Source organism: Heterocephalus glaber, unplaced genomic scaffold (assembly GCF_053883595.1).
Source record: "Heterocephalus glaber isolate CG9 unplaced genomic scaffold, H.glaber_assembly_v1.0 deba00001104, whole genome shotgun sequence".
In the NCBI taxonomy this organism is placed as follows: Eukaryota; Metazoa; Chordata; class Mammalia; order Rodentia; family Bathyergidae; genus Heterocephalus; species Heterocephalus glaber.
The window spans coordinates 2285238-2307839 of record NW_028258193.1 but is presented as its reverse complement, the minus strand read 5'-3'; the positions used below and the strand labels follow the sequence as shown (position 1 = coordinate 2307839).

The 22602-nt window shown below is 48.0% G+C and overlaps 1 protein-coding gene across 5 annotated transcripts in view; it reads left to right on the top strand.

Moving 5' to 3' along the window:
- Csmd1 (CUB and Sushi multiple domains 1) overlaps positions 1 to 22602 on the top strand; it is a 1515607-nt gene that overhangs the window by 969577 nt on the left and 523428 nt on the right. For all 5 annotated transcript variants that reach the window (XM_087210084.1, XM_021248185.2, XM_021248184.2 and 2 more), the window contains one exon: positions 19873 to 19985. In XM_087210084.1, the coding sequence (XP_087066210.1) occupies positions 19873 to 19985 (113 nt within the window). The remainder of the gene's footprint in view (positions 1 to 19872; positions 19986 to 22602) is intronic.

Below are 22602 nucleotides of genomic sequence, written 5' to 3'. Positions count from 1 at the left end.
ATGTGGAGAGAGAAAGGATGCTATTAGCTTTGAACTTTTGATATTTGGTTTATGCATATAATTTTTATCCAGATGGCAAGGCTTGTATAAGTCTAACCCTACTTATTTAATACCAAGTAGTAAGGCAAAAGGACTTTAATGAAAGATACAAAAGATATTTCACACAAAATTGGGACCACTTGTGAATACCAGGAACAAATTTATATTTGGAAAAACGAGCTTCGAATTTTGCATTTTTTTAACTGAATTGAGATTTTTTTTTTTTTTTTTTTTTGGTTTTCAAGTATTTTGAATTTTGGAAAATAGAAATTTTCAAAAGATTCAAGAATATATTATGTAACTATGATTTCTTCCTCCTGTTAAATACATTTCAATATTTCTAAAGTCAGTATTTCTAAATACTAATATTTCTTCTTGAATGAGCATGAAGACTTACTTTGTGATATCTTTTAATAACTTAAATCTAGCCCCATGTTCTGCATATACATATATATGTGCACACATATATAAATGCACTATATAAGTTTTGTCTTGGATTTTCTGTCATAGATGACACTCAAAATATTAACCCTGTCATCATCCATATTTTATTAAAAGACCAAGTTATTAATGAATCAAATTGGTTTCAGATAGTTCAGTAAAACTTAACTGCTGATTTCCCTGGCTCATGAAATAGGGTTATTTTACATCAACCCTTGAATGAAAGTGAGTAATACATGAAAATTATTTAGGGTATAAAGAATGCTTTAAAAAAGGCCACACAAACCCTTCCCGTGCTCGTGCCAGCCGGTGATCATCCTTTTGTGTCCTGATAATTCATAGACATGCGGCTACCTCGAAATAATAAAGACATCTAATGCAATGGAAAATTTCCAGCCCAGATCCTAGGAGCTCCTGCACGTAGATCCTGCCTCTGACTCCTCACAAATCAGGTCGTAAACTGAGCTCTGTTTCACACATCCTTTCAAGTACTCAGCCCAAAAATGTAGAGAAGATACTTTCTCTCCCTGAAAGCTGGGTGTAAAAGCGTGTGTAATGACACTGTACATTTAGGGGAGAATACAATTAGGATGTGTTAGGGAAATGCTGATCACCCAAACACTCCGATGTCCCTGAATTTGAGTCGGGAAACTGCCCTCGATCAAAAGTATTGAGCCAGGCTTCATCTCCTCCCAGAAATGCATTTTAGGAGATTCTCTTGGTCAGGGACTCCTGGCCTGCTTTCCCCACAAAGGCCTGCAAGCAACTTGTTTTCTGAACCATTTATTCGAGGAGCAAAGATAAACTTTGAGGCAGTCGGGAGAAATGAGACAGAACATGGGAAGAGCCCACGACACGCGGCCTCTCGCGATTACACTCAAATTGATTTCCAAAGACGCCGGCAAAGGAGCGGTGCCTTTAGGGAGACCCCTGGGCAGCTCTGAACCCCGGGCAGCCCCGGTCCGTCCAGAAGTAACCCAGAGACCCGTGGGGCTGGGAAGAGGAGGCAGGAGCCACGCGGGAAGGGAGGCCAGGCTCTGGCCAGGGAAACCCCAAAGAGCGAGGTGGGAAGGCGGGCTCCAGCGGCCCTCCCCGCTGCCCCTCCCTGCCCGTCTCATCCCTCCCCTTCTCACTGCTCTTTCATTTTCCTTTCCTATTACTTTTCCATTTCTTTTTAATGTCTTCTCTCCCCTCCCTCATGCCCTCTACCCGCCTGTTTTCCTTCTTTTCTTTCTTCCAGTTGGAGTGGAACCCCATGTCCTGCCCATGCCCGGCAAGTGCAGACAACACCCCAGCCAGGCATTAGTTTTCCAGAAGTTGGGAAGGACAGACAGAGGTCAGAGGCAGGTGGGCGGTAGCACTCTGCCTGTGAGGCCTGTGCAGCACCAGCTGCAGGTCTGTCAAGGCCTACACTCAGTCTGGTGCTTCTTATTGGTCAACCTCTTGGACTTCAGGGTGCCAATGATGACATAGCCATCCCTAAGCAGAGCGGACGTGTAAGTTAGATCACCTTCTAAACGGTAGCCTGTGTGACATCAGAGTAGGATGCAACAGAAAGCACTGGAATAAGGAAGAGTCAGGCTCCACTCTGCAGGACACTGTCCAAGTGCCCCACCGGGCCCCTCTGATGTTCCATGCCCATCCTGACACGTGTGCCCACTGGCCTCTAACTGATGATCAATGTCCATCTTAAGACAATGCTCCAGGCCAATGGCTCTCAGTGTCCTGGCACAGCGGAGTTCATGCTGTGGGTCTGCAGCAGGCCCAGCCTGCAGGCAGAGCAGCTCTCTGGGGATTGGACATGGCGGTCAGCTGGGTGGGCAGCAGCCTCCTCCGAGAGGACTCTGGCTGGGCAGAGTGAGCATGGGAGATGGGGTCGTCCTTCCTGCGGTATCCATGGCGCTCATAGCTATGCCTCTCCACCTTCCTGCAGAGGAGCAGGACACCAGGACAGCCTTGTGCTATGGATTGCAGCTTGTGCCTGGCAGGACAGCCCAGACCAGCATCCTGCAGGAGCCAGGCCATCTGGGACCCTGCTGGCCAAATCACAGCTGGAGCAAGGTGACTTAGTCACTCACTCAACAAAGACGCATTGAGTGTCTGGTATGCACCAACCAGAGATCAGACAGACAACCTCATAATCTCAAGGAGCTCACATTCCATAGGGGAAGCAGAAGCCAGAGATAGAAATAAAGAGCAAAAAAAAAAGTTATATGATGGGAAGCACAGAGGCAGACATTTGCACATGGGAAGGGTTCAGGAGATGGAGGGAGGGAGAGAGGGGACGAAGACAGAATTGAGAAGTGCTGTGTGTTGTGCGCATGTAACAATTGCCACACAAGGACTGAAATTGGAATGTACGGCAAACTGGAGTAATATAAATAAAAATAAAAGCAAAGTGTTATGCCCACATGGGAGCGTGGGTACAGATACAGATATCTACATATCCACAGCTCTCATGTCACACTGGTCTACACGACCCCTCTTCTCTCTCCTCCTCTGTGTATCCACCATCTACTCGTACCTAATATGTCTGCGTCTGTCACCTACATATCCATCGTCTGTCTTCACTCACCTGTCATTGATCTACCTCTGGTGTCTAGACGTCACCTCTGTGTGGTGACAATGCTTGAGGACAGTGCGAAGGAGGCAGGGTGTGGTGCAGTGTGGATGCTTCCCTGCCCAGGAGATAGAGCCAGGCACATGGGGAGAGGGAGCCCACTGAAGACTCTGGAGCTCTAGGGAGAGGGCATTGCAAGGTCAACGGTCCTCATAGGTTCAAGGCACAGCAAGAAGCCAGCGTGGCCAAGGCTGAACGTGAGCACAGAGCGTGGGCTCTTGATATCCGGCCGTATTTCCTGTGAGACAGGAGGCCTTGGAGGGCTTGGTGCAAGTGTGGTGCTGCCGTGAGGTCTCTGGATGCTATGCCAAGGGGGAGAAGTGGTGTGGAAGGCGGAGTGTGGTTACCACACCCACACGGATGCGGGCGGGGCGCCGTGTGCTGCAGAGAGGCCCTGGTGTGAACCTGCCTTGGAGGAGGAATCCGCACGAGATGCTCATGAGCAAAGTGTGCACAGTGTGAAAAGAAGGAAACGAGGAAAAATCCAAAAGGACCACAATCACATGAGAAGCGAGTTGTTCTCATGAATGTTTAGACTGGTCAGTGCTGCTGGAGACAGCTGTTGAAGAGTGCAATCATCTCTCTGCCCGCTGGAGACCCGAAGGATCTAGGCGACGGCTCAGACCCCATGACAATGCCCTGTGCACGTCTATAGCAAGGATGTGCACCGAAAAGGCCCCAGGGCCGGTGGTGGAGGCCAGAAAGTCTGCACTGCAGGTGAGGCGTCTGTACCAGGAGGCTGAGAGATCTGCACTGGAGCCGCACGATGGCATCCGAGATGGAGGAGGAGATAGAAGCTCTCCTGAAGGGTGACAGCAGCCTGTGAAGAGAATCCCCCGAAAAGTGGCTTCCTCCTCCCTTGATGTCATTTTGGCAACAATCCTGCAGCGGATCTTCCATGCCCAGAACCACACTGACTCAGTCCAGCTGGGCGTTGCAAGCTGACCACTAGTTAATCCACCACAACATTCCTATTCTGGCACGTGTGGTGGTTAGGACAGGGTGCCAACATGACTGGCTTTGGGATCAGCCCAGGGGATTGGCGGACTACTCTTCTGGCTGCGTCTTGGAGGTGTGAAGTTGGGGGATATACATGCTCTCTGGCCCCATTCCCTGCCTCAGCTCCCCAGCTGCCATGAACTGAACAGCTTTGCTACAGCACACCCTTCTGCCGTGAGGTTCCTGCTTCAGAGCCGGCTGACCATGGACTGAATCCTTGAAACTGTGAGCCAACTTGTTCCTTTGCATTGTAGATGTCAGGGGTTTCATCCAGTGATAGGAGAGCTGACTGATACAGCGTGGCTGCTGGTGTCTGAATGGAGTGGCCCAGAAGGGAGGTGGATAAGTTGTCTGGAGTGCTAGAAAGATCCCCAGCTTGTTATGACCAGCATGGGGGTGATGTCTGTGCCCCCAGCCTCTGGGTGCCTCCTCCTGCTGACCAAGAGGACAGTAAGGAACATGCCCTGGACTGAGCCTGCTGGGAGAGACCAGCTTGGTGCACAGCTCAGCTGGCCACATCAAGACCTCATACTCAGCGACTACTTTTTGTTTTGTTTGCAGTGCTGGGTTTGAATCCAGAGCCTTTGCGCCGAGCTGTATCCTCAGCCCTTTTTCAATTGTTTTTGAGACAAGTTCTCCCTAAGCCACTAAGTTGCCTAAGATGGGCTTGAATTTGTCATCTTCCTGCTTCAGCCTCCCAGTGCTGGGATTACAGGCATGAGCCACCACACCCATCTTCAGTTACTTCTTGAGGACTTTTTAATGGATGGGGAATCCAAACAATTTCTCAAGGCAGTGACTGAGGAAGTGGGACTGACCTCTGTGGCCTGAGTCTGTGTCCCCAGCCCTGGTGACATCTGCAGAGACACAGCCTAGCATCAGCACAGAGTCTAAGTCAGGGCACACGGTACACGACACCCTCTTACACATTCTCTCTGACTTCCATGCTAGGCTCCTCCAGGGGATCTGATTCGACCTCAATGGGAGTGAGGTCCTTCCCTTTTCATGAGAATCATTGGCAGGTGTGTGTCATTGGTAGGAGTGTATCATTGACAGGTGTGTATTTTCTGTCCCTGGCCCCGTGGGCACCTGGAGTCAAATCCCCGCTCCAGTTTCCCTGTGCTCTCTGTCAGAACTCTCAAGGATTCTTATCCGAGACATCTGTGTCTCCCCTCTGCCAAATTCCTCTTCTCTTGCCTTGTTTTTCCTCTGCTTTCAGTCTTCCAATGCTTAATATAAATTTAAAATTGGTTTTGCAATATTTTAAGTCTTCCCTCTAAAATCCTTTGATGGACTTCAGTTTTGTGTAAATAAATCGTGGTTTTCAAATTGACCTTGCATAACCCAGGTTGTATTTACCAAGTGCCAACCCTTTCACAGAAAGTTTAGGCTCATTAGCAGAAATCAAAATAATATTCTTCTTTTTTACCCAATTTGGTCCAAATGATTTCTAATAGTCTCTGTCTCTGTGTTCCATAGTTCATATGGAAGAGTAAGAATTTGAAGTTGGCTCAGAATAGAGGATTAACTAGGGAGAAGCAGAAAAGAATTGACATTCTACAGCTAACGAGAGGCATGAAAGAGGAAGGCTGAGTCAGATGAATGACACCCACCCATTATTTATCTAACTCTTTGTCCCACCAGCTACGCAACAAAGCACATGGAGGCACCATGGGGTTAACAAGCAGTCAGTCCCTTCTCTCAAAGCCTGCGCTTCTCCTTGGGGGAAAGATAGCCTTCCACGCAACCAGCTGCACCACACAGCTGTAGACACTGCGCAAGCTACGAAATCTCAGATGTTCAAGCGTGCACAAATTCAGAGATAGTGAATCATAAGAATGTGCAGGGCTGGTGGCATTTGAGCCAAAGCTTGATTAAGGAAAAGCACCATAAGGTCAGAGGGTCGGGTTGGGGCAGGTCACTAGAGACCTTAGATTTCAGTCCAGAGGAGACGGACAGTAGGCATTTTAGGCAAGAAGTTGTACGAATCAGTTTGTATTTTAGGAAGAGTCAACGCCCGGGATGAAGATAGGTAGGGTAAAGAAGGAAATGTGCAAAGCAAGAATCGATAGCAAAGAGATGTGAGATTAGGTGAGAAGCAGGCTCTTGTCAGCTTTGCCACACTGAGCAATCACTGAATCCCAGAGTCCCAGTTGCGTTTTGTTTTGCTCATGAATAGCACAGTGATAATACAGCATGAGTCAAATATAACGATAAATATTTAATAGAAGATATGAGTGGGCCTTCACCAGCACCGTGCCCGTTCTGGGTCAAATGCTATTTTCCATCACTATTGTCCTTCTTCCCAGTCACGGTCATAGAGCGGGAAAACCTAGGAAGACGTCACTGCTGTAATTCAGCAAGGACATGATGGGCTGAAATCTAATGAAGCTGCCGAAAGCACTCACAGTGCTCCTACTGGTCCTCACTAAAATCCTGGAAGGCAAGGGCTATTTTCCCACCAACTTATGCACCGGGAATCTGTGCCCAAGCTCCTTGTGTTTTTCAGTTACAGATCAATGTGAGGGTTTGCTCAGGCTTGAGTGTTAGTGCCCTCGAATTCACAGGCTGAAATACTGATCCGGAAGGAGCCCAGGTAAGGAGGGCGTCTCTTCTGGAGCTGAGGAGGTGAGGGACCTCGGTCTCATGTTAGGACCGGGACTCTTGTTTGTAACAGAGGCCCCGGAGGCTCCTCCTCCTCCACCACCTGAGTGCACTGGAGAAGGTGCCATCTTCGAACCAGGGAGCCGCTCCCACCAGCAAGGGCATCCGCCTCTGTCTGGGACTTCAGCCTCCAGAGCAGTGCTTATCAGCCCGGAGGTGGATTGCATCACCTCCTGAGTCTGCTAAGTCAGGACTGATGATGTGAAGGAAGAACAGGTCCTTGGGTAAGGCACTCTGGGCCAAGCCCCTGCCTCAGGGGCTGTCGAAGTTCACCAGAACCAGAAGTTCACCCAGGCTTGGTAGAACGGGTTTATGCTGTGCATGCTCCTTTCCCGGGATCAAGGGGGAAATGGAAAGCTTCGCTTGCAATGGAGGGACCTGGAGGGACCCATGACATCCATGGGCAAGGAAGTAGGGGATGGATTGGAGCTGGGTGCTGGTGCTGGAGTCTCCTCCTCCCTCCCTGAGACGAGGCACAGGCACCCCGAACGTGGAACAGATAAAGGCTGCAATCGCCGAGTGCCAGTGGGAATCACACGGCTCGCTTCATTGCCATCTGGTCGGCTTCACTCATTCCTGTCTGGGTCAGACCTGGTTGTGACAGACTCCTAGGCAAGCAGCACCAGGCTGGAGTGTGAGCGAGAAGCAGCACACTGGATGGCATTCCGCCTCCTGTGAGAGGGTCCTGTCCCCCTTAGTCCATCCTCGCCCCAGCAGGGACCCAGAGTTGTTTCCAGAGTAGAGGAAACACGAGGTGCCCCTGCCTCAAGATGAGTGTGCGCTGGCTTGGCCTGCCCCCCCCCACTCTGCTGTGTCCCCTGGGGACGTCAGAGGTCACTTCTGTCCCCTCTGCATGACAGTGACTCTGTGCCCCTTCGGCCCTGTGGTACTTATACTCAGTTATCCGTAGGGCAAGCTGTCGGGAGTGAGAGGATGTGGCGTGTTCTCCCTGCCTCTGGGGCCACCGGGACAGGGCTCCAGCTCACCCTGAAGCATTTAAAGGGAATCTCCCTCCTCCCACCCAAGGAGCCTTTGCCTCGGCTGGTCCCTGGCTGCGGACAGTGGGGAGGTTTGGGGGCTTTGTCTACCCCGGAATGAACCCCTGACTGCCTCACAGGCAGGACGGAACAGATCCACATGGGCTGCTCTAATAGCTTGGACATTGTGCACCCAAGTGCAGCAACTCATTCCCGAGGACTGGAATTTCTTTCAAAATTTGGATAGAGTCCTCCGAGGTCCTGAAACTACAGGATCCCCGCAGCCCACATCTCTGGACACACAGAATTTGGGCACACTGGGCCCTGAAGACAGCTGACCAGGGGCTGTGTTTACCTCCTAGCAAAATTTGAAGTTCTCCAAGCAACTGGAGAAGGCTTAATTTATTCCTGGCAAACATTTCTGAGAGTAAAAAAAAATGAGTCATACCACACTTTTTGGTTTTCTTTTCTTCAGTGGTAGTGATTTGGCAAACAAAGAAAATGCAATTAAATATCTATTTGTCAGTGTAGAGTAGGGAAGGGTGGGGACAGAGCACAGTGACAGAATCGTATCAAACATGCATCACAAGGAGTTGGAGGTGGCAGGTGAGAGGGGAAAAGCCACTCAAGTCGCCATCAGAGTCTTCCTTGATGAGAATCCCTGCATCCCCTACTCTTTTGTGGAGCCAAGGAATATAGTGTGTGTGTGATTTGTAGGCATCCTAACAGAGGGGACTTGCACGTTGAGGAATAGGCCTTGGCCTCAGACAGCATTGCACTCTGGTGGAGATGGTTGGCAGCCCTTGGAGGTGCGAAAGGGCAGCAGGAAGGAAACAGAGACTCAGAGATCCCACCCGACCCGAGTTCACAGCCAGGCTGCAGTGGAGCAGGATCTAAAGAAAAGAACTAGAGGGTGTCAGAGCTTGAATCCACGGAGTTCATTTCCAACTTCTTTTCAGGGCTTAACTTCTTAGCAGAGCAATTTTGCCATAAGTATTTTTAACGTCTGGGAGAAGTTCTCCTTTCTGGCCCATAAATTGTACTTCTAGGAATTGATCTCAGGAAACAAATGTGCTGATTCAGAGCATACTCATCATAAGATGGTTTACTGCAGACCTTATCGAGGTGGCAGAAATAAGAACAAATTGCCACGCTAGGACACTGGGCACATAAGTAATGGGATATTCATTTAATCCAATAATGCATAGAATGCACAAGATATATATATATATATATAATATATATATATATATAATTTGTGTGTCATTATTTACAGATGACATGATACTCTATATAGAAGACCCCAAGAACTCCACCAAAAGTCTTCTAGACTTAATAACCAAATTCAGTCAAGTAGCTGGTTACAAGGCCAACCCACAAAAATCAATAGCTTTCCTCTACACAAATGACAGACTCACTGAGAGAGCAATAGGGCAAATAATTCCTTTCACAATAGAATCCAAAAAACTGAAATACCTAGGAATCAACCTAATGAAAGAAATCAAAGACCTCTTCTCTGAAAACTATGGTACTCTGAAAAGAGAGATTGAAGATGATATCAGAAAATGGACAGACATCCCCTGCTCCTGGGTAGGAAGGATTAATATAGTGAAAATGGCCATACTTCCAAAACTGCTATATAGATTTAATGCAATTCCAATTGAGATCCCAGCAGCATACTTCATGGACCTTGAGAAAACAACCCAAAAATTCATTTGGAACAAGAAGAGACCCAGAATAGCAAAAACAATTCTAGGTAACAGAGACATGGCAGGGGGTATCACAATCCCCAACCTGCAACTCTACTACAAAGCTACTGTGATAAAAACAGCATGGTACTGGCAAAGAAACAGACCTGAGGACCAGTGGAACAGATTAGAAGATGCAGAAACAACGCCAGACACACTCAGCCATCTCATCTTCGATAAAGGAGCCAAACACCCTCACTGGAGGAAAGATAGCCTCTTTAATAAGTAGTGCTGGAAAAATTGGGCTTCAACTTGCCAAAGATTAAAACTAGACCTATATCTCTCACCATGCATAAACTAAAATCAAAATGGATTAAAGATCTAAATATTAAAAAAGAAACTCTGAACCAGTTGGAACAGAGGTTAGGTAGAAACCTTGAAGACATCAGTGTAGGAAAAGATTTTATGAACAAAACCTCAGTTGCCCATGAACTAGCACAAACAATCAACAAGTGGGATGTCTTCTTATTAAAAGGCTTCTGCACAGCAAGAGAAACCACCAGCAGTGTGAAGAGACAACCTACAATGTGGGAAAAAATCTTCACCTGCTCTTCCTCAGACAAAGGTCTACTATCTCGAATCTATAAAGAACTTAAAAATTTAAAGACCCAATCCCAAAATAAGCATCTGAAATGAATAGACATTTCTCACACAAAGAAGTAGAAATAGCAAATAAACACATGAAAAAATGTTCACCACTGGTCATTCGAGAGATGCAAATGAAAACAACACTGAGATTCCACTTCACTCCAGAAAGAATGGCTGCTATCATGAAATCAAGCAATAACAAATGCTAGTGGGGCTGTGGGGAAAGAGGAACCCTGCTCCACTGCTAGTGGGAGTGTAGGCTGGTGCAAGCACTGTGGAAATCAATATGGAGATACCTCAAAGAACTAGGACTGGAGGTCCCATTTGACCCCGCTATTCCACTGCTGGGGATCTTCTCCAAAGAATTAAAAGAATCATACCACAGTGATATATGTGTGCCCATGTTCATAGCAGCACAGTTTGTAATAGCTAAAACTTGGAAGCAGCCCAAATGCCCATCAACTGGAGACTGGATAAAGAAAATGGTTTTTTTTTAAAAATTGAGTACTATTCAGCCATAAAAAATGAGAAATTAGAGACATTTATAGCTAAGTGGATGCACATTGAGGTGACACTCTTAAGTGAAATAAATAGGACACACATGTATGAATACTGAATAGTTTCTCTGGTGTGAGAAACTGAAAGTGTAAATAAGGACTAAATGTATAATAGGTAATGTGAAATAGGATGAAAAGGGCCAAAGGGGAAGGAAGTGGGAGGGCTAGGGGAAAGGATAGAAGGGAATGGGATTAATATGAGAAAATGGAAAAATAGGAACAAAATCTTTGTAAATAGGGAGGAATGGAGGGGTTGAAGGGAGGGCTGGGCAAGGGTGAAAAATAAGAACCAAGAGAGACTATGTAAAGGTACAAATTTCCAATGATGAATGTCATTATATTGTATACCTAAAATGTACCAATGATTAGAATGAATAATCGATAATGCAAAATAGGAAGAAAAGGTCCAAAGGGGTAGGTGTAGTGGGAGGGGCAGGGGTAAGGAAAGAAGGGAAAGGAAAAATGATGAGAAATGGAAAAAATGGAATAAAGTCTTTGTAAATAGGGAAGGGTGGAGGGCGTGAAGGGAGGGCTAGGAATGGGGAAAAAATAAGAACCAAGATGCATCATGTAAAGGTACAATTCCCAATAAGAAATGTAGTTGTGTTGTTTACCTACAATGTACCAATAAAAGAATTTAATAAAGTGCAAAAAATATATATATATTAAAATAAAAAAAGAAATGTCCTAAATACTCTTCAGATTATCAGAGAATAAACATCTAATATACCTTTATATGGAGAGATTTGATCAGAAATGTGTACCTCTACAAATTTTACAAAATTTTTACATAGCATACATATGTATCAGAGCATACATATCAGAGCATCTTATAATAATTTGTTATAATCTAATTAGCCAAAATCTATACATGTACCACCGGGTTCCTTATTTAATGCCTATATGTAAAATAATATACAGCTCATATATATATATATATATATATATATATATATAGGAAAAGGAGTTATAATGTTCTTTTAATGAGAAAGAATTTTAACCGGTGTGGAAATAGATGCACCATTTTTAACTGCTTACACATATCTGTACAGGAGAGCATTTGGAATATTAGATGTATTTTTGTGACAAATTTCAGTGATTTCATGTCTTTTCCTTCTCCATTTTTTTCCTTATATATTATTTGTTTATTAATTGTGGAAGAGAAAAATAGACAGGGTGGTCATATTGAGCCACAGCTGCTGTATCTGGAAGATTCTTTTGTACCAATGAATGTTTCTAATAAGACATTTGGAAGAAGTTTTTATCTGCTTTGGTACAACTCTCTTTTGACAAATTTTCAAGTTTTGGCAGAACAAGTACGCTCCCTTCTAGAGACCAACTTTGACTGCAGCTCCTCGCATCGTGCAGGGAGAATCTCAAGGTTGACCCAGTTGTTTGTGGCGATTGCTGAGAGGTGTGCAATTCCTACAGTGTCTCCATGAATACAGAAACTGCTTGAAAATGGTCAGGAGAAATATAAGCATTAGTCAATTCATCTACCATCATTCATAAGGGGAAGGCCCGTCTTCCATTGATTCCCTCCATGCTGACTTCTCCAGGCTGAGTTGGCCGCAGACCCAGCCAGCTGCACAGGGTGCTGACCCGGTCCGGTGCAGGGTGAGCTGGCTTTCAGGAAGTCCCTCCGGTGGGGCAGGCTCTGGAATAGCAGGGAATGTCCTTCTGCAAACACCTCTATGCGTCTCTGCTCTCCAGAGCCCGTGGGATTCTGTTAGATCAGAATCCACAGGAAGAGTTAGGCATGGAGCTCAGGACAGCCTGGCATTTCTAGGAATGGCCAGCCCAGTGTGCTCTGCGCGCTGGTTTACTTACTAGGAAGGGAGCTGCACGTCTCTTCCAGAGTGGCTGGGAGGCGGCAGCCCCACAACCCTCTCACTCCGTCCTGGAGGAAGGGAACACGAAGTGCAGCTCACCTGCTTCTGTTCCCTCTGCTCAGAGCTGGAGCTCGGGCTCTGGGAGGCTTCCGCGTGCTCTGAGGCAGCTGGATTCCCTCTATATGGATTCTCTCCTGCTGGGCGATGTTTTTATTTATTTCACAAGAGGGAACTTTCAGAAACAACCAGTTGAAACCACATTTCCTAAATACACATGTGTCCCTTGAGGATGTGGATGTTTCTCTGTCATGTACGATGCAACTGTCACAGTTGGGCTGGGTCTCTCTGAGGAGACCCTGAGACCCTGCAGCTACTGCCCTCTCCAGCCTGGGCTGTCAGTGCCCTGGGAGCCTCTCGCCTGGCTCGTACCTGGCCACGCTCAGCCTCCTGCTTCTGTTTGGCTCCCCTTTACGGTCCACATTCCCCGGTCACACTTCATGCGTCTCTCATTCCCCAACACTGGGATGTGCCTGGCATCACCAGCAAGGACCCCTCTGCCACAGCCCTGCCATCAGGGAGACCCCTGCAGGGGCCACCCCGCTGCCTCCGCTGTCACGGAAGCTCAGCCTGAGACCCTCCACCCGGGGCCTGGGACACCCGAGGTCAGAGGGGAAGGGACTGCGCTGTGCCCCCCAGCAGCCTCCAGCTCCTGGGACAGTGCTGACGGGTGGTGGTCTCCTCCCTGACATGAATGCAAAATGCTGATGAGTTTGGAAACTGCTTAGCTTTGTAACACAGTTTGCAAATGAATGGAAGAGGGTGTGAGTGTGTAAATGTGTGTATAAAGTACACCTAACTGTGGAGAGGTGGATTATCTATCTCTACATTGTCTGTATAGGCATGTATCATGCATATACCTGTACGGACATGCACTGTACTCTCTGTGTACACGTTATCTACGTGTGTGGAATCTACCTGTATTATTCACCTGTATATATATATATATATGTACATGGGAAGGCCATACAGGCATTAATAGATGATATTGGGATAGAGAAACACACACAAGATCAGCAGTAAACTGGAGGTCAGGGTGGGTACGCCTCAGAAGGACTCTTGTCGCTTGGGCTGGAGACCATGGTGGGCACTGAGTTGGCCTGCAGAGCCAGCTGCAGCCCGCGGGCACGGAGCCAGCCACCTTGTCGTGCAGGTGCTATGAACAGCGGTCTGAGCTCATGTTTATGCCAGGTGTGGGTTCCTGTGCATGTCAGCTGCTGTCTCTGCAGAGACAGGGGAGGGCGGAAACCCGGGTCCTCCCGAAGAGAGGGCATCCTTATCACGTCCGGCCACTCACCCCCACGCCATGCTCGCTCTGGTTCAACACTGGAAAGGCGATGACACCAAGAATGCATTGTCGAGCTGTGACTGGGCCTGAGCCTGGCACGGTGACGGCAAGGGTGTGAGTGTGGCCTGGGTAGCTGTGTGCCTGTCTGCTTTACCTGGTCCTTACACACTGGATGCGTGCTGGGTGCCTCCAACGCACTCAGCACTTCACCAAATGCTGAGGCCCGGTGGGGCTTGCTTAGGCGTCAAGTTCACAGGAGAGACGACCACCAAGAAGCTGTGCAAAATGCACGCAGCCCTGGTCTGATGATGTCTGGGGAGGGAAGCCCAGGATGCCAGGAGACAGGCCGTGCCGAGGAGCTGTGGGCAGGCCGCTCTGCCGTCTCCAGGCAAGCGGACAGCATCGTGTGTCAGAGGGCACCGTGGGGATAGTGAGTGCATGGGGGCAGTAGGTGAATCTCCGTATAGACGGGGCTGGCAGGGGTACAGGGACATCGGGTGAGCGTGCAGAGGGGGGACCCAGAGACGGGGAGGTGCGGAGGCGCCAGGCTGCACGGAGAATGCTGTCCTGGAGGAGCAGAGGGCGAGGAGGGAGAGGGCGGACATTTCTGCTGCCTCCTGGTGGAGCCTCAGGAAGTGAGCAAAGCTGCCACCAAGGGACAAAGACAAAGCCTCATCCAGCAGGGAGAAGGCCTTGGTCAGCGCAAAACCCTGGCACCAGGGCAGGTGGAGCAAAGCTGACAGCCACTTGGTTTAGAGGAAGGGATCTGCTGACAGAGGAGCCTTCTGGGGTCTGCTTTTATACCCGCCCTTGGTCATTTGCTGCTTTAGTTTTCTTCTTGTTGAGGATGATGTTTTTCCCAGAGCACATATATGTGTACGAGGAAGTACGGATTGAAATTCTAGAAATCTGTGGGAATACGCATGGATAAGGATAAGTGAATTTATGCGTGCACTTTATGTGTACAGGTCTCTTTGTATGGACCTAAACACACACGCTCACATAGCTTCCTCCATGATCTTATAAGGTCAGAAGTGCCTTTCACCTTGACTGTTACTCTGCTCAGTCCAAGGTTAGTCTCAGCAAGGTGTATGAACTTGAGGCTCTTCATAAAGGAGCTGGTTCGAGGTTCCACTTGGGATGTGAGCAGTGCCCACTTTGAGACATCTCTGGAGCTCTGTGTAGCAGGTCATTCTATTTCATTCTAAGGAAAAAGAGACACATGCAATACCACACTCAAAGCCATCTTTATATCATATCCCTGAGAATGCAGGAACAATTAACACGCATTCTATATGGTCTTTCCCCAAATCCACAAGTAATCAGTCTCTTTGAAGTAATAGGTTTCAGTTCTTTAGCGCCCTTAGGGAGAAGTGCTCATTTAAAATCTATGCTAGCAGTACTAATACTGTCTGGCTTCTTAATCATCCTAGAAAGTGTTTAACTACAGAGCAGGGAACCCCTTGCGATTTTGGAGATGATTTCCTAAAAACATAGGCAACCTAGCTTCCTGTCACAGAAGTACTTAGGCAGAGTGAGTTCAAGATCCTGTAGCCTTTCCGAACGCACTTTAAGAAATTATCTCAATAAACTGACGCCCCCCTTTTCAGGTTACGTAACTCACGAGTCACACACTCCACTCGGTTCTGTGAAGGTTTGGGGGAGCAGTAAGCTCAACGCTATGTGGCAGAAAACCAAAGGAGGCCCCGTGAAAATAAGCAGCGAGGAGTGGAGTAGGACTAGAACCCTGAAATCGCCGTGACATCGTCTGGAGAAACGGGCAGCTCAGCCCGCTCTGCTCTATTCGGGCTCAAAGCCGCCATGGCAACTGTAAGGGTCCCAGGAGTCCTGCAGTTATTTTCACTCTTAGCGGAAGCAAAACCGTGTTCAGTCTTTTGAAGGAAAATCAATTTGCCAATGGTTTAAACAGCTTCATTCGGCCCTGGTGGAGAAAGAAGTGCGAAGGGCCGGCTCTTCTTGGCACACCAAGGGACCACTCAGCTCCCTGACGCTTGGCTTTGTGGGCGGCCTGACCCACTTCCAGGGCTCCGGAAGTGCAGCTCCCAGCTCCCTCAAAGCACTTCCTGCCGTCACTCCGGTTCTTTCTCTCCCCTGCTCCTGCTCTCTGTCTTGAGCTCTATTTCCGTGACTTGGCCACAGCTTGCTTTCCCTGGGGAGGTCCTGCTTGTGTGGTGAGGACGGAAATTTGCTCGCGTGCGTGAGCCCTCTGTGCACGGAGGATTCTGGGCCGGTGCCCTCCGCCCTGGCCTCTCCGAAGCCGACTTCGTTTCTTGTCCTTGCGGTCCCAAGACTTCCCAGGTGTGTGCCCCTCATCTCGCTCTCCTTCTCAAGCTGTTTATTCATTAGAAAGGCAAACCCGGCAGACTTGCAGATGTACAAAGCGCTTGCCTCAATCTGAAAACTCAAAACAAAACAAAACTGGCTAGAATCTGTGGCGGCCTCTTCCAGAAACTCTCGCAGCCAAGGGCCAGGACGAGTCCCTGCAGCTGTGAAAAGGCTCACAGTGTCCGGTGTGCTGAGGGTGGCCAGACCGAGTGGCTGCGTGCCCTACCAGTGGCTTTCCCCCGGGACTGCTCCAGAGTGAAGTAGAAGACAGACAGGAAAAGATGGCGTGTGTTGGTTTGGTTTTAAGTCACTTTACTGAGGTCTGTGTGACATAAAAGCTGTACATATTTTACACAGTCCCAGACGACGTTTTCATTTTCTTTTGCCACCATGGCAAACTACCCAACCGTAATGGCTGAAATCAACACAACACCTTCCTACTGTACGGATTCCCTGGGTTAGAAATCTGGCTCCCAGCTAGACAGTGGCACGGCCTCAGGAGGCTGTGGCAGGAAAATCATCGCAAGTTTGAGGCCAGCCTGGGCAACATAACAAGAGCCTGTATGAAAAATAATAAACAAACAATGGAAAGGAAACCTGACAGCCACACGAGGAAGCTGTCTGGGCAGCAGCAGGGTGGTCCAGCTCTTGGCTCTTTATTCTTGACCTCCAGTTCTTATCTTCATCATCTGCCAATAAGGAAGCAATCGGCTTCCCTTAAGTCAGTTTGCAGTGAGGACCAACTGACTTGATAGCATGAACTTGGCGCTAAATGACGGCCACACACAGGCCCAGCACCGTGGTCGATGATGGCCCGTGTAGGAAGCCCCCCTCCTCCCCAAAGCACATGTGAGCATCTGCCGACTGCCAGGCACGTGGGCCCACTCACCCAGTCTGGCTCCAACCAGGGGACATGGCTCCACGGCTATAAAAAGCCCTCCTGGGTGATTCCCTAGAAAAGGAATTTGTGCAAGAGTTATGCTTTCTTGTGTTTTCATTTTTATGTTTTTCTTCTGACACATAAAAACATAAAAGCTGTACATGTCTATAGATACCATGCAGTGTTCAATATACGTGTACATCGTGTGATCTTTAAAAACCCTAAACACATTGAGCTCCTTAGAAATTAGCTCTGTGTGCTGACAAGTTCAGCACTCTTTATTCTGGCTTCTGACATTTGCTGCCTGTAGCAGAGAGACCTCTGCGATGGTTCAGTGAGACCAGGTTGGTATGTGCCATATATTTCTTCCTGTTCAATATTTCTGCAGAATGCCTCCCATACACCAAGCTCAGGGCCAGCAAACTGTGTGCCATGGTGAAGTCTAGCCCAAGCCTAAGGATAGGTTTTACATTGCTAAGTGAGTGGGAAAACATTTAAAGAGTAATGTTCATCACACAGGAGATTTTGGTACCTAGAGAGTCACTAGGACACAACCAAAGCCATCGCAGGGCTACTTTTGAATCACAGCGCAGTTTGACGGGTTATAGCAGAGACCAGTGGACCCACAAACCCTGCTGTTTTTGTGATACTGGGAATCCAGTAAGGACACACATCCCCAGCTCCCAGAGCTTCAAATATTTAGCCCCTGGTCCTTTGCAGGATGAGGTAAGTCTGTTGACCAACCAAAACAGACCCTTCGGTGGGTAGGTGTTTTGAGATAAGCATAACGTAAATAGAGAATTTGTTCATGAGCACTATGAATATTGACACGCAAACAGAAGGTGATCCCGCCTCGTTAAAACAATTGAGAAGATTCATTTCTTAAAGCAACAACCAACTATAGTTCAGGGCGTACAGGAAGCTGGATTTTTGAAGGTAGAATCTACTTTTCTTTCGTGCATTCTTTCTGTTAGCCACAGAGGTGTGTGACCTCCCGGATTTTCTCTCCCTCTCACCAGGAAGCGAAAAGAGGGTTGGGGTGTGAGTGGGGTCAGCGTGCCTCTCTGTCACTGGTCAGTGCTACATAAATCCAGGCGAGTGGGCGAATCGGAGAAGGGGACTTCCCCTGGCTGAAGATGGTTCCGAACAGTGACACGAACACTGTTGCAGTTGGTTACAGTCGAGCTTTGGCTGTTAACTCCAAGTGGATACCGCACTTTTAAAATCTGGCCGTTGAATGTGAGCACCCCAATATCCAAAAGCTGGGCCACACATGGCATCTCAGGCTACTTTTCCTCCAGTATTAGAACAAGCAGGGCGAAGCCTAAATCCCACAGATCCTGTGCACAGCAGTAGGCTTCTCAGCTTGGCCAGGGGCCCGGGGCTGCTGTGCTTCCAGGCTGGCCCTAAAGGGCCCCACGGCTGGCCAGACTTCCACTGCAAGCAACTGCCTGGAGCCCCACAAGCTCCGCACTGAGGGGATCGTGCTACACATGGACTGGGGATCCAAGAAGCAGTAAAATTGCACAGTGCACACTCAAGTGCACGCCCCTGCGTGGGAAATGCACTGCGGACACACTTGCGCCTGCATCTCCTAACCTCCTTCAACTGCTAGAGGTGGAGGAGTCAGCCCTCCAAATCCGGGGATTGCACATCCACAGATTCAGCCGACCATGGATGGAAAATGGTCTGCAAGAATTGTGTCTCAGTCAACATCTACCCATTTTTCTGTCATTATTCTCTACATGAAAGAGCATAGCAACTATTTATGTAGTGCTTGCATCGCATCAGGTATCATAAGTAATCTAGAGATGAGATAAAATACACAGGAGGACGCACACACCACGTTTATGCACACACACACACACTGTGCCACTCAGATAAGGGACTTGGGCAGCTGTGCATTTTGGTGTCCAGGATGGTTTTTGGACCCGGCCCCCTGTGGACAACCAGGGACAGTGATAGTCTTATGTCTAGGTTACAGATTGGGAAACTGAGTCTCATAACTCATGACCCAGCTCTGGGGTCTCCTAGCACAGCAGAGCCCCCACATCACAGGTCCAGAGGCTCTGGCTGAGTGTGCCCCTTGTCCTTCTGGGCACAGGTCCTGTGGTATTTGAGGGACTTTTCCTCTGCAGTTACAACTCACATTGGCCATAGTGGGACTGAGATGCTCAGCTGCCTCTGACAACTTATCTAGACTTCTTAGAGTGGCCTGGGTACTCTGAGTAGCTTACTAGACTGACTGTACCTTCTTTTAAAAGATTAGTACACTACTTTAGTGAGATGTAATTTTATTCCATTTCAAATGTTTTTGACAGTTCTCATCATCTATCTCACAAATGCATCTGTTCTTTGCCTTGGTAGAAAATGCCCTGACTGAGAATTCTGCGGATGGCTGGAGACTGGGCATACTACCAAGTGGGGGAAACAGCTTGTTCGAATCTCTTTCAGATTAATAGAATTGTCAGATGTCCAAATAGAGAAAGGCAGAGTTTGCCACTCGTCTACTTCTTTTTTGAAGTGATTTGTTGTGATTGAGGTCCCGAGGAGAAGAAAATAAGACATCAGAAGCATACCTTCTCCTCTCCATCATTATTAAAGCAGAATTGAAACGTCAATTGTTTTTGAAAGCCTTCATGTCATCAAGCATAAAGATAGCACTTATATTTGGGCAAAGATAAAATTATCCAAATTTAAAGGCAGCTAATACATGGCCTCTACTTTAAGCATCTCGAAATGAAGACTGTCAGGATGTAATTTTGACCCAGGTTTGATGTACGACTTTTGCTCTGTTGGTTTACAGGAAGATTTCTCTCCTCTTTCTGTGTTCCAGGCTGACGGGTATGAACCTCCCCTCTCCTGTTATCAGCAGCAAGAACTGGCTACGACTGCACTTCACGTCGGACAGCAACCATCGGCGCAAGGGCTTCAGCGCACAGTTCCAAGGTAAGGGCTGCCGATGGAGGAGCACAGATGCCCGGAGAGTCCTGCCTCTCTCTGCCCTACCATTGCAGGACCTTGCTAATGGAGAAAAAGAGATAGACACACATTTGAAAATGGGTTCTTCAGGTTTTATGTACAGCTGTTTGGGAAATTATGTAGGCAGCCTCTGACACCCTGTTACTAAGTTAGTAAATTGAATACCAGTATGCAGTGTAGTTTCTTGTTTTGCTGGAAATGTTGCTAGGTTTTAATCAATAAATATATATTAGACATACTTTAATTTCTTTGTACCCGACCAGTAAGTATCCACAGTGGTCTGGATATTATCTTTATTCACACACTGAGTGGTGTATCATAAAAATTTATGGAAATACACAAGTACATCATACTGTCATTTTTTGTCCTAAAATGTCCCCTGGATATAAAAATCCACCTGAGTTAGTCCTTTACAAGTTCTGAACCTTAACACAAAGAACTGGGCTTTTATAGCTGACCACCATGGAGTCTAGACTCCTGCTTGTCCTGTGACTCTGAAACTTGCCCTGTATCAGTATCTAGGGATCATAGCAGGATATATTCTATCATTTCCTATATTTTTCTAATAATCAAATATCACTAAGACAGCAAAAGGATTCATTTATTAAGCAGTCCACCTAAAACCATTCTATTTCTACTTTGTCATTAAGAATAGTATGACTGGGCTGGGATTTAGCTCAGTGGTCCCACTGCCTGCCTTACAAGCACAAGGTCCCGAGTTGGATCCCTGGTACCAAAAAAAAAGAAAAGAATAGTATGACTGCCCTCAAAGACAGCACAGAGCATAAATCTCACGCTTCTAATCGGAGAATGTGGGTGCAACTGGGACAGCACCCTGAACACGGCACCCACGGGCCGGGTGTCACGCTCCACCCAAACCCAACACCGGGACAGTTCAGAAACCACAGGGGAGAAAGAGAGTTTGTGATTTGTAATAAATCCCAGGAAAGACAGGACGCAGGGAAACCATCCCAGGTCCTCATGGAGATTTTAGCAATTTCTCAACAAATTGGTCCATATGTCTCTTATCGCTCATGTTTAAAAATCCCTGCCACCTCCACTGATTTCCCAGGGAAGACCAGAAAAGGCGTTGCAGGTGGGGTCAAGACCAGTGGCCGAGGGCAGCAGATCCACTGCCTGCTGGAACCGGGGCACAGCTGTGTTTCCAATGTCCTCTACCTCATCACCAGCTCTGACCACCTGCCTTTTTTTCTGGTGTTTCCAGAAAATTCTTACTTCATCCCTCTTGACTGCACAGATAAAACTGAAGATTTATGGAAGGGAAGTGAGATGTTTTCCCTTCACTGGGACCTCGACAAGACCCACCCTGTCCTTTCCCGAGCCGGCTCTGCCTTTTTCCTTTGAGGCACATCCTCTCAGGTAGCCGGGATACAGGATGGGCAGGAGGGACGTGGACAGTGGGCAGTGTGACCCCCAGGGCAGGGCACAGAGAAGTGCCCCCTGCAGGCTGCCGGGAACTCCTCTCCCTGTTTTCTCCTGTACCCGCAGGATGGAGGGATCTGTCCCCACCCTAAGGAACCGTAACTCAGGGCTTTGGACGTGACAGACGGACCCCAGTTATGTGGATCTATGGACTCGTCTCTACAGTGCCCACTGATCCTCTCCAAGAGCCCTGTTAGTTCCTCAGTGTTGGACTAAGCGGGTATTTCTAAGCACCACCCTCAGACCCCTCCGGGCCACTTGGCCTGTGCATCCATGACTGAACTAAGTGTTACAACCAGAGAGCAGTGCAGAGGTGTATTGTAGATATGTGTAGATATGTATGCAAGTGGCAGGTAAACATAAGAAAGGTAACATATGTCATTGAGTATTTATAATTTCAGCACAACTAGATATCTGTCATTAAAGTATGCATGTTGTTTAAGTACTATGTAACTAAGAAACACATGGATCTTGATTATGCATAACATGAATTATATGTAAAGAGGAGCACAGCGTTTTGCTCTGAAGTTCGTATTTACTTAGACACAGAGCAGAGTAAGCATACAGTTTTGCACTTAAGTGTAACGGAGGTAAAGCCTAAGGCGGTGACCCAAGCTGGCAGGCAGTGCGTCCCACCTCTCCCGCTGACACGGAAGGGAGCTGAGCCCCCACCAGCCCTGCTGGACCAGGCCACTGCTCTTGCATGGTCCGCGGGCTCCTTCAGCAGGGCGTCTGCCTCCCCCAAGTCCAGGCCGGCCTGCAGCAGCTAGGATTTGGCCCAGGCCACCATCCTAAGGAGATGGACCGAACAGCACACGTGGATGGGCCATGCTAGGGCAGGACACAGGGAGTGAGCGGTGTGCCCTGAGCGCATTTACTGTCCAGATCCAAGGACGCAATCATCACCAAGGAGTAAATTCAATGCTGCTGGGGTGGAGGCCGGATGTTGCTGATTCTAGAAAAGCCCTGGGGTGCAGAGCCCAGCAGGCAGGGCAATGGCTCCCGAAACCGCTCACAGAGGCCCCCAGCCACCCAAGACCACCGCTGTCTGAGCTGAGCACACAGGAAGCCTCTGTCACTCGGGAAAGGGACCTTTCCCCAAATCTGCCCTCTTCTCTGCCTGGATTGAACACCCGGAAGC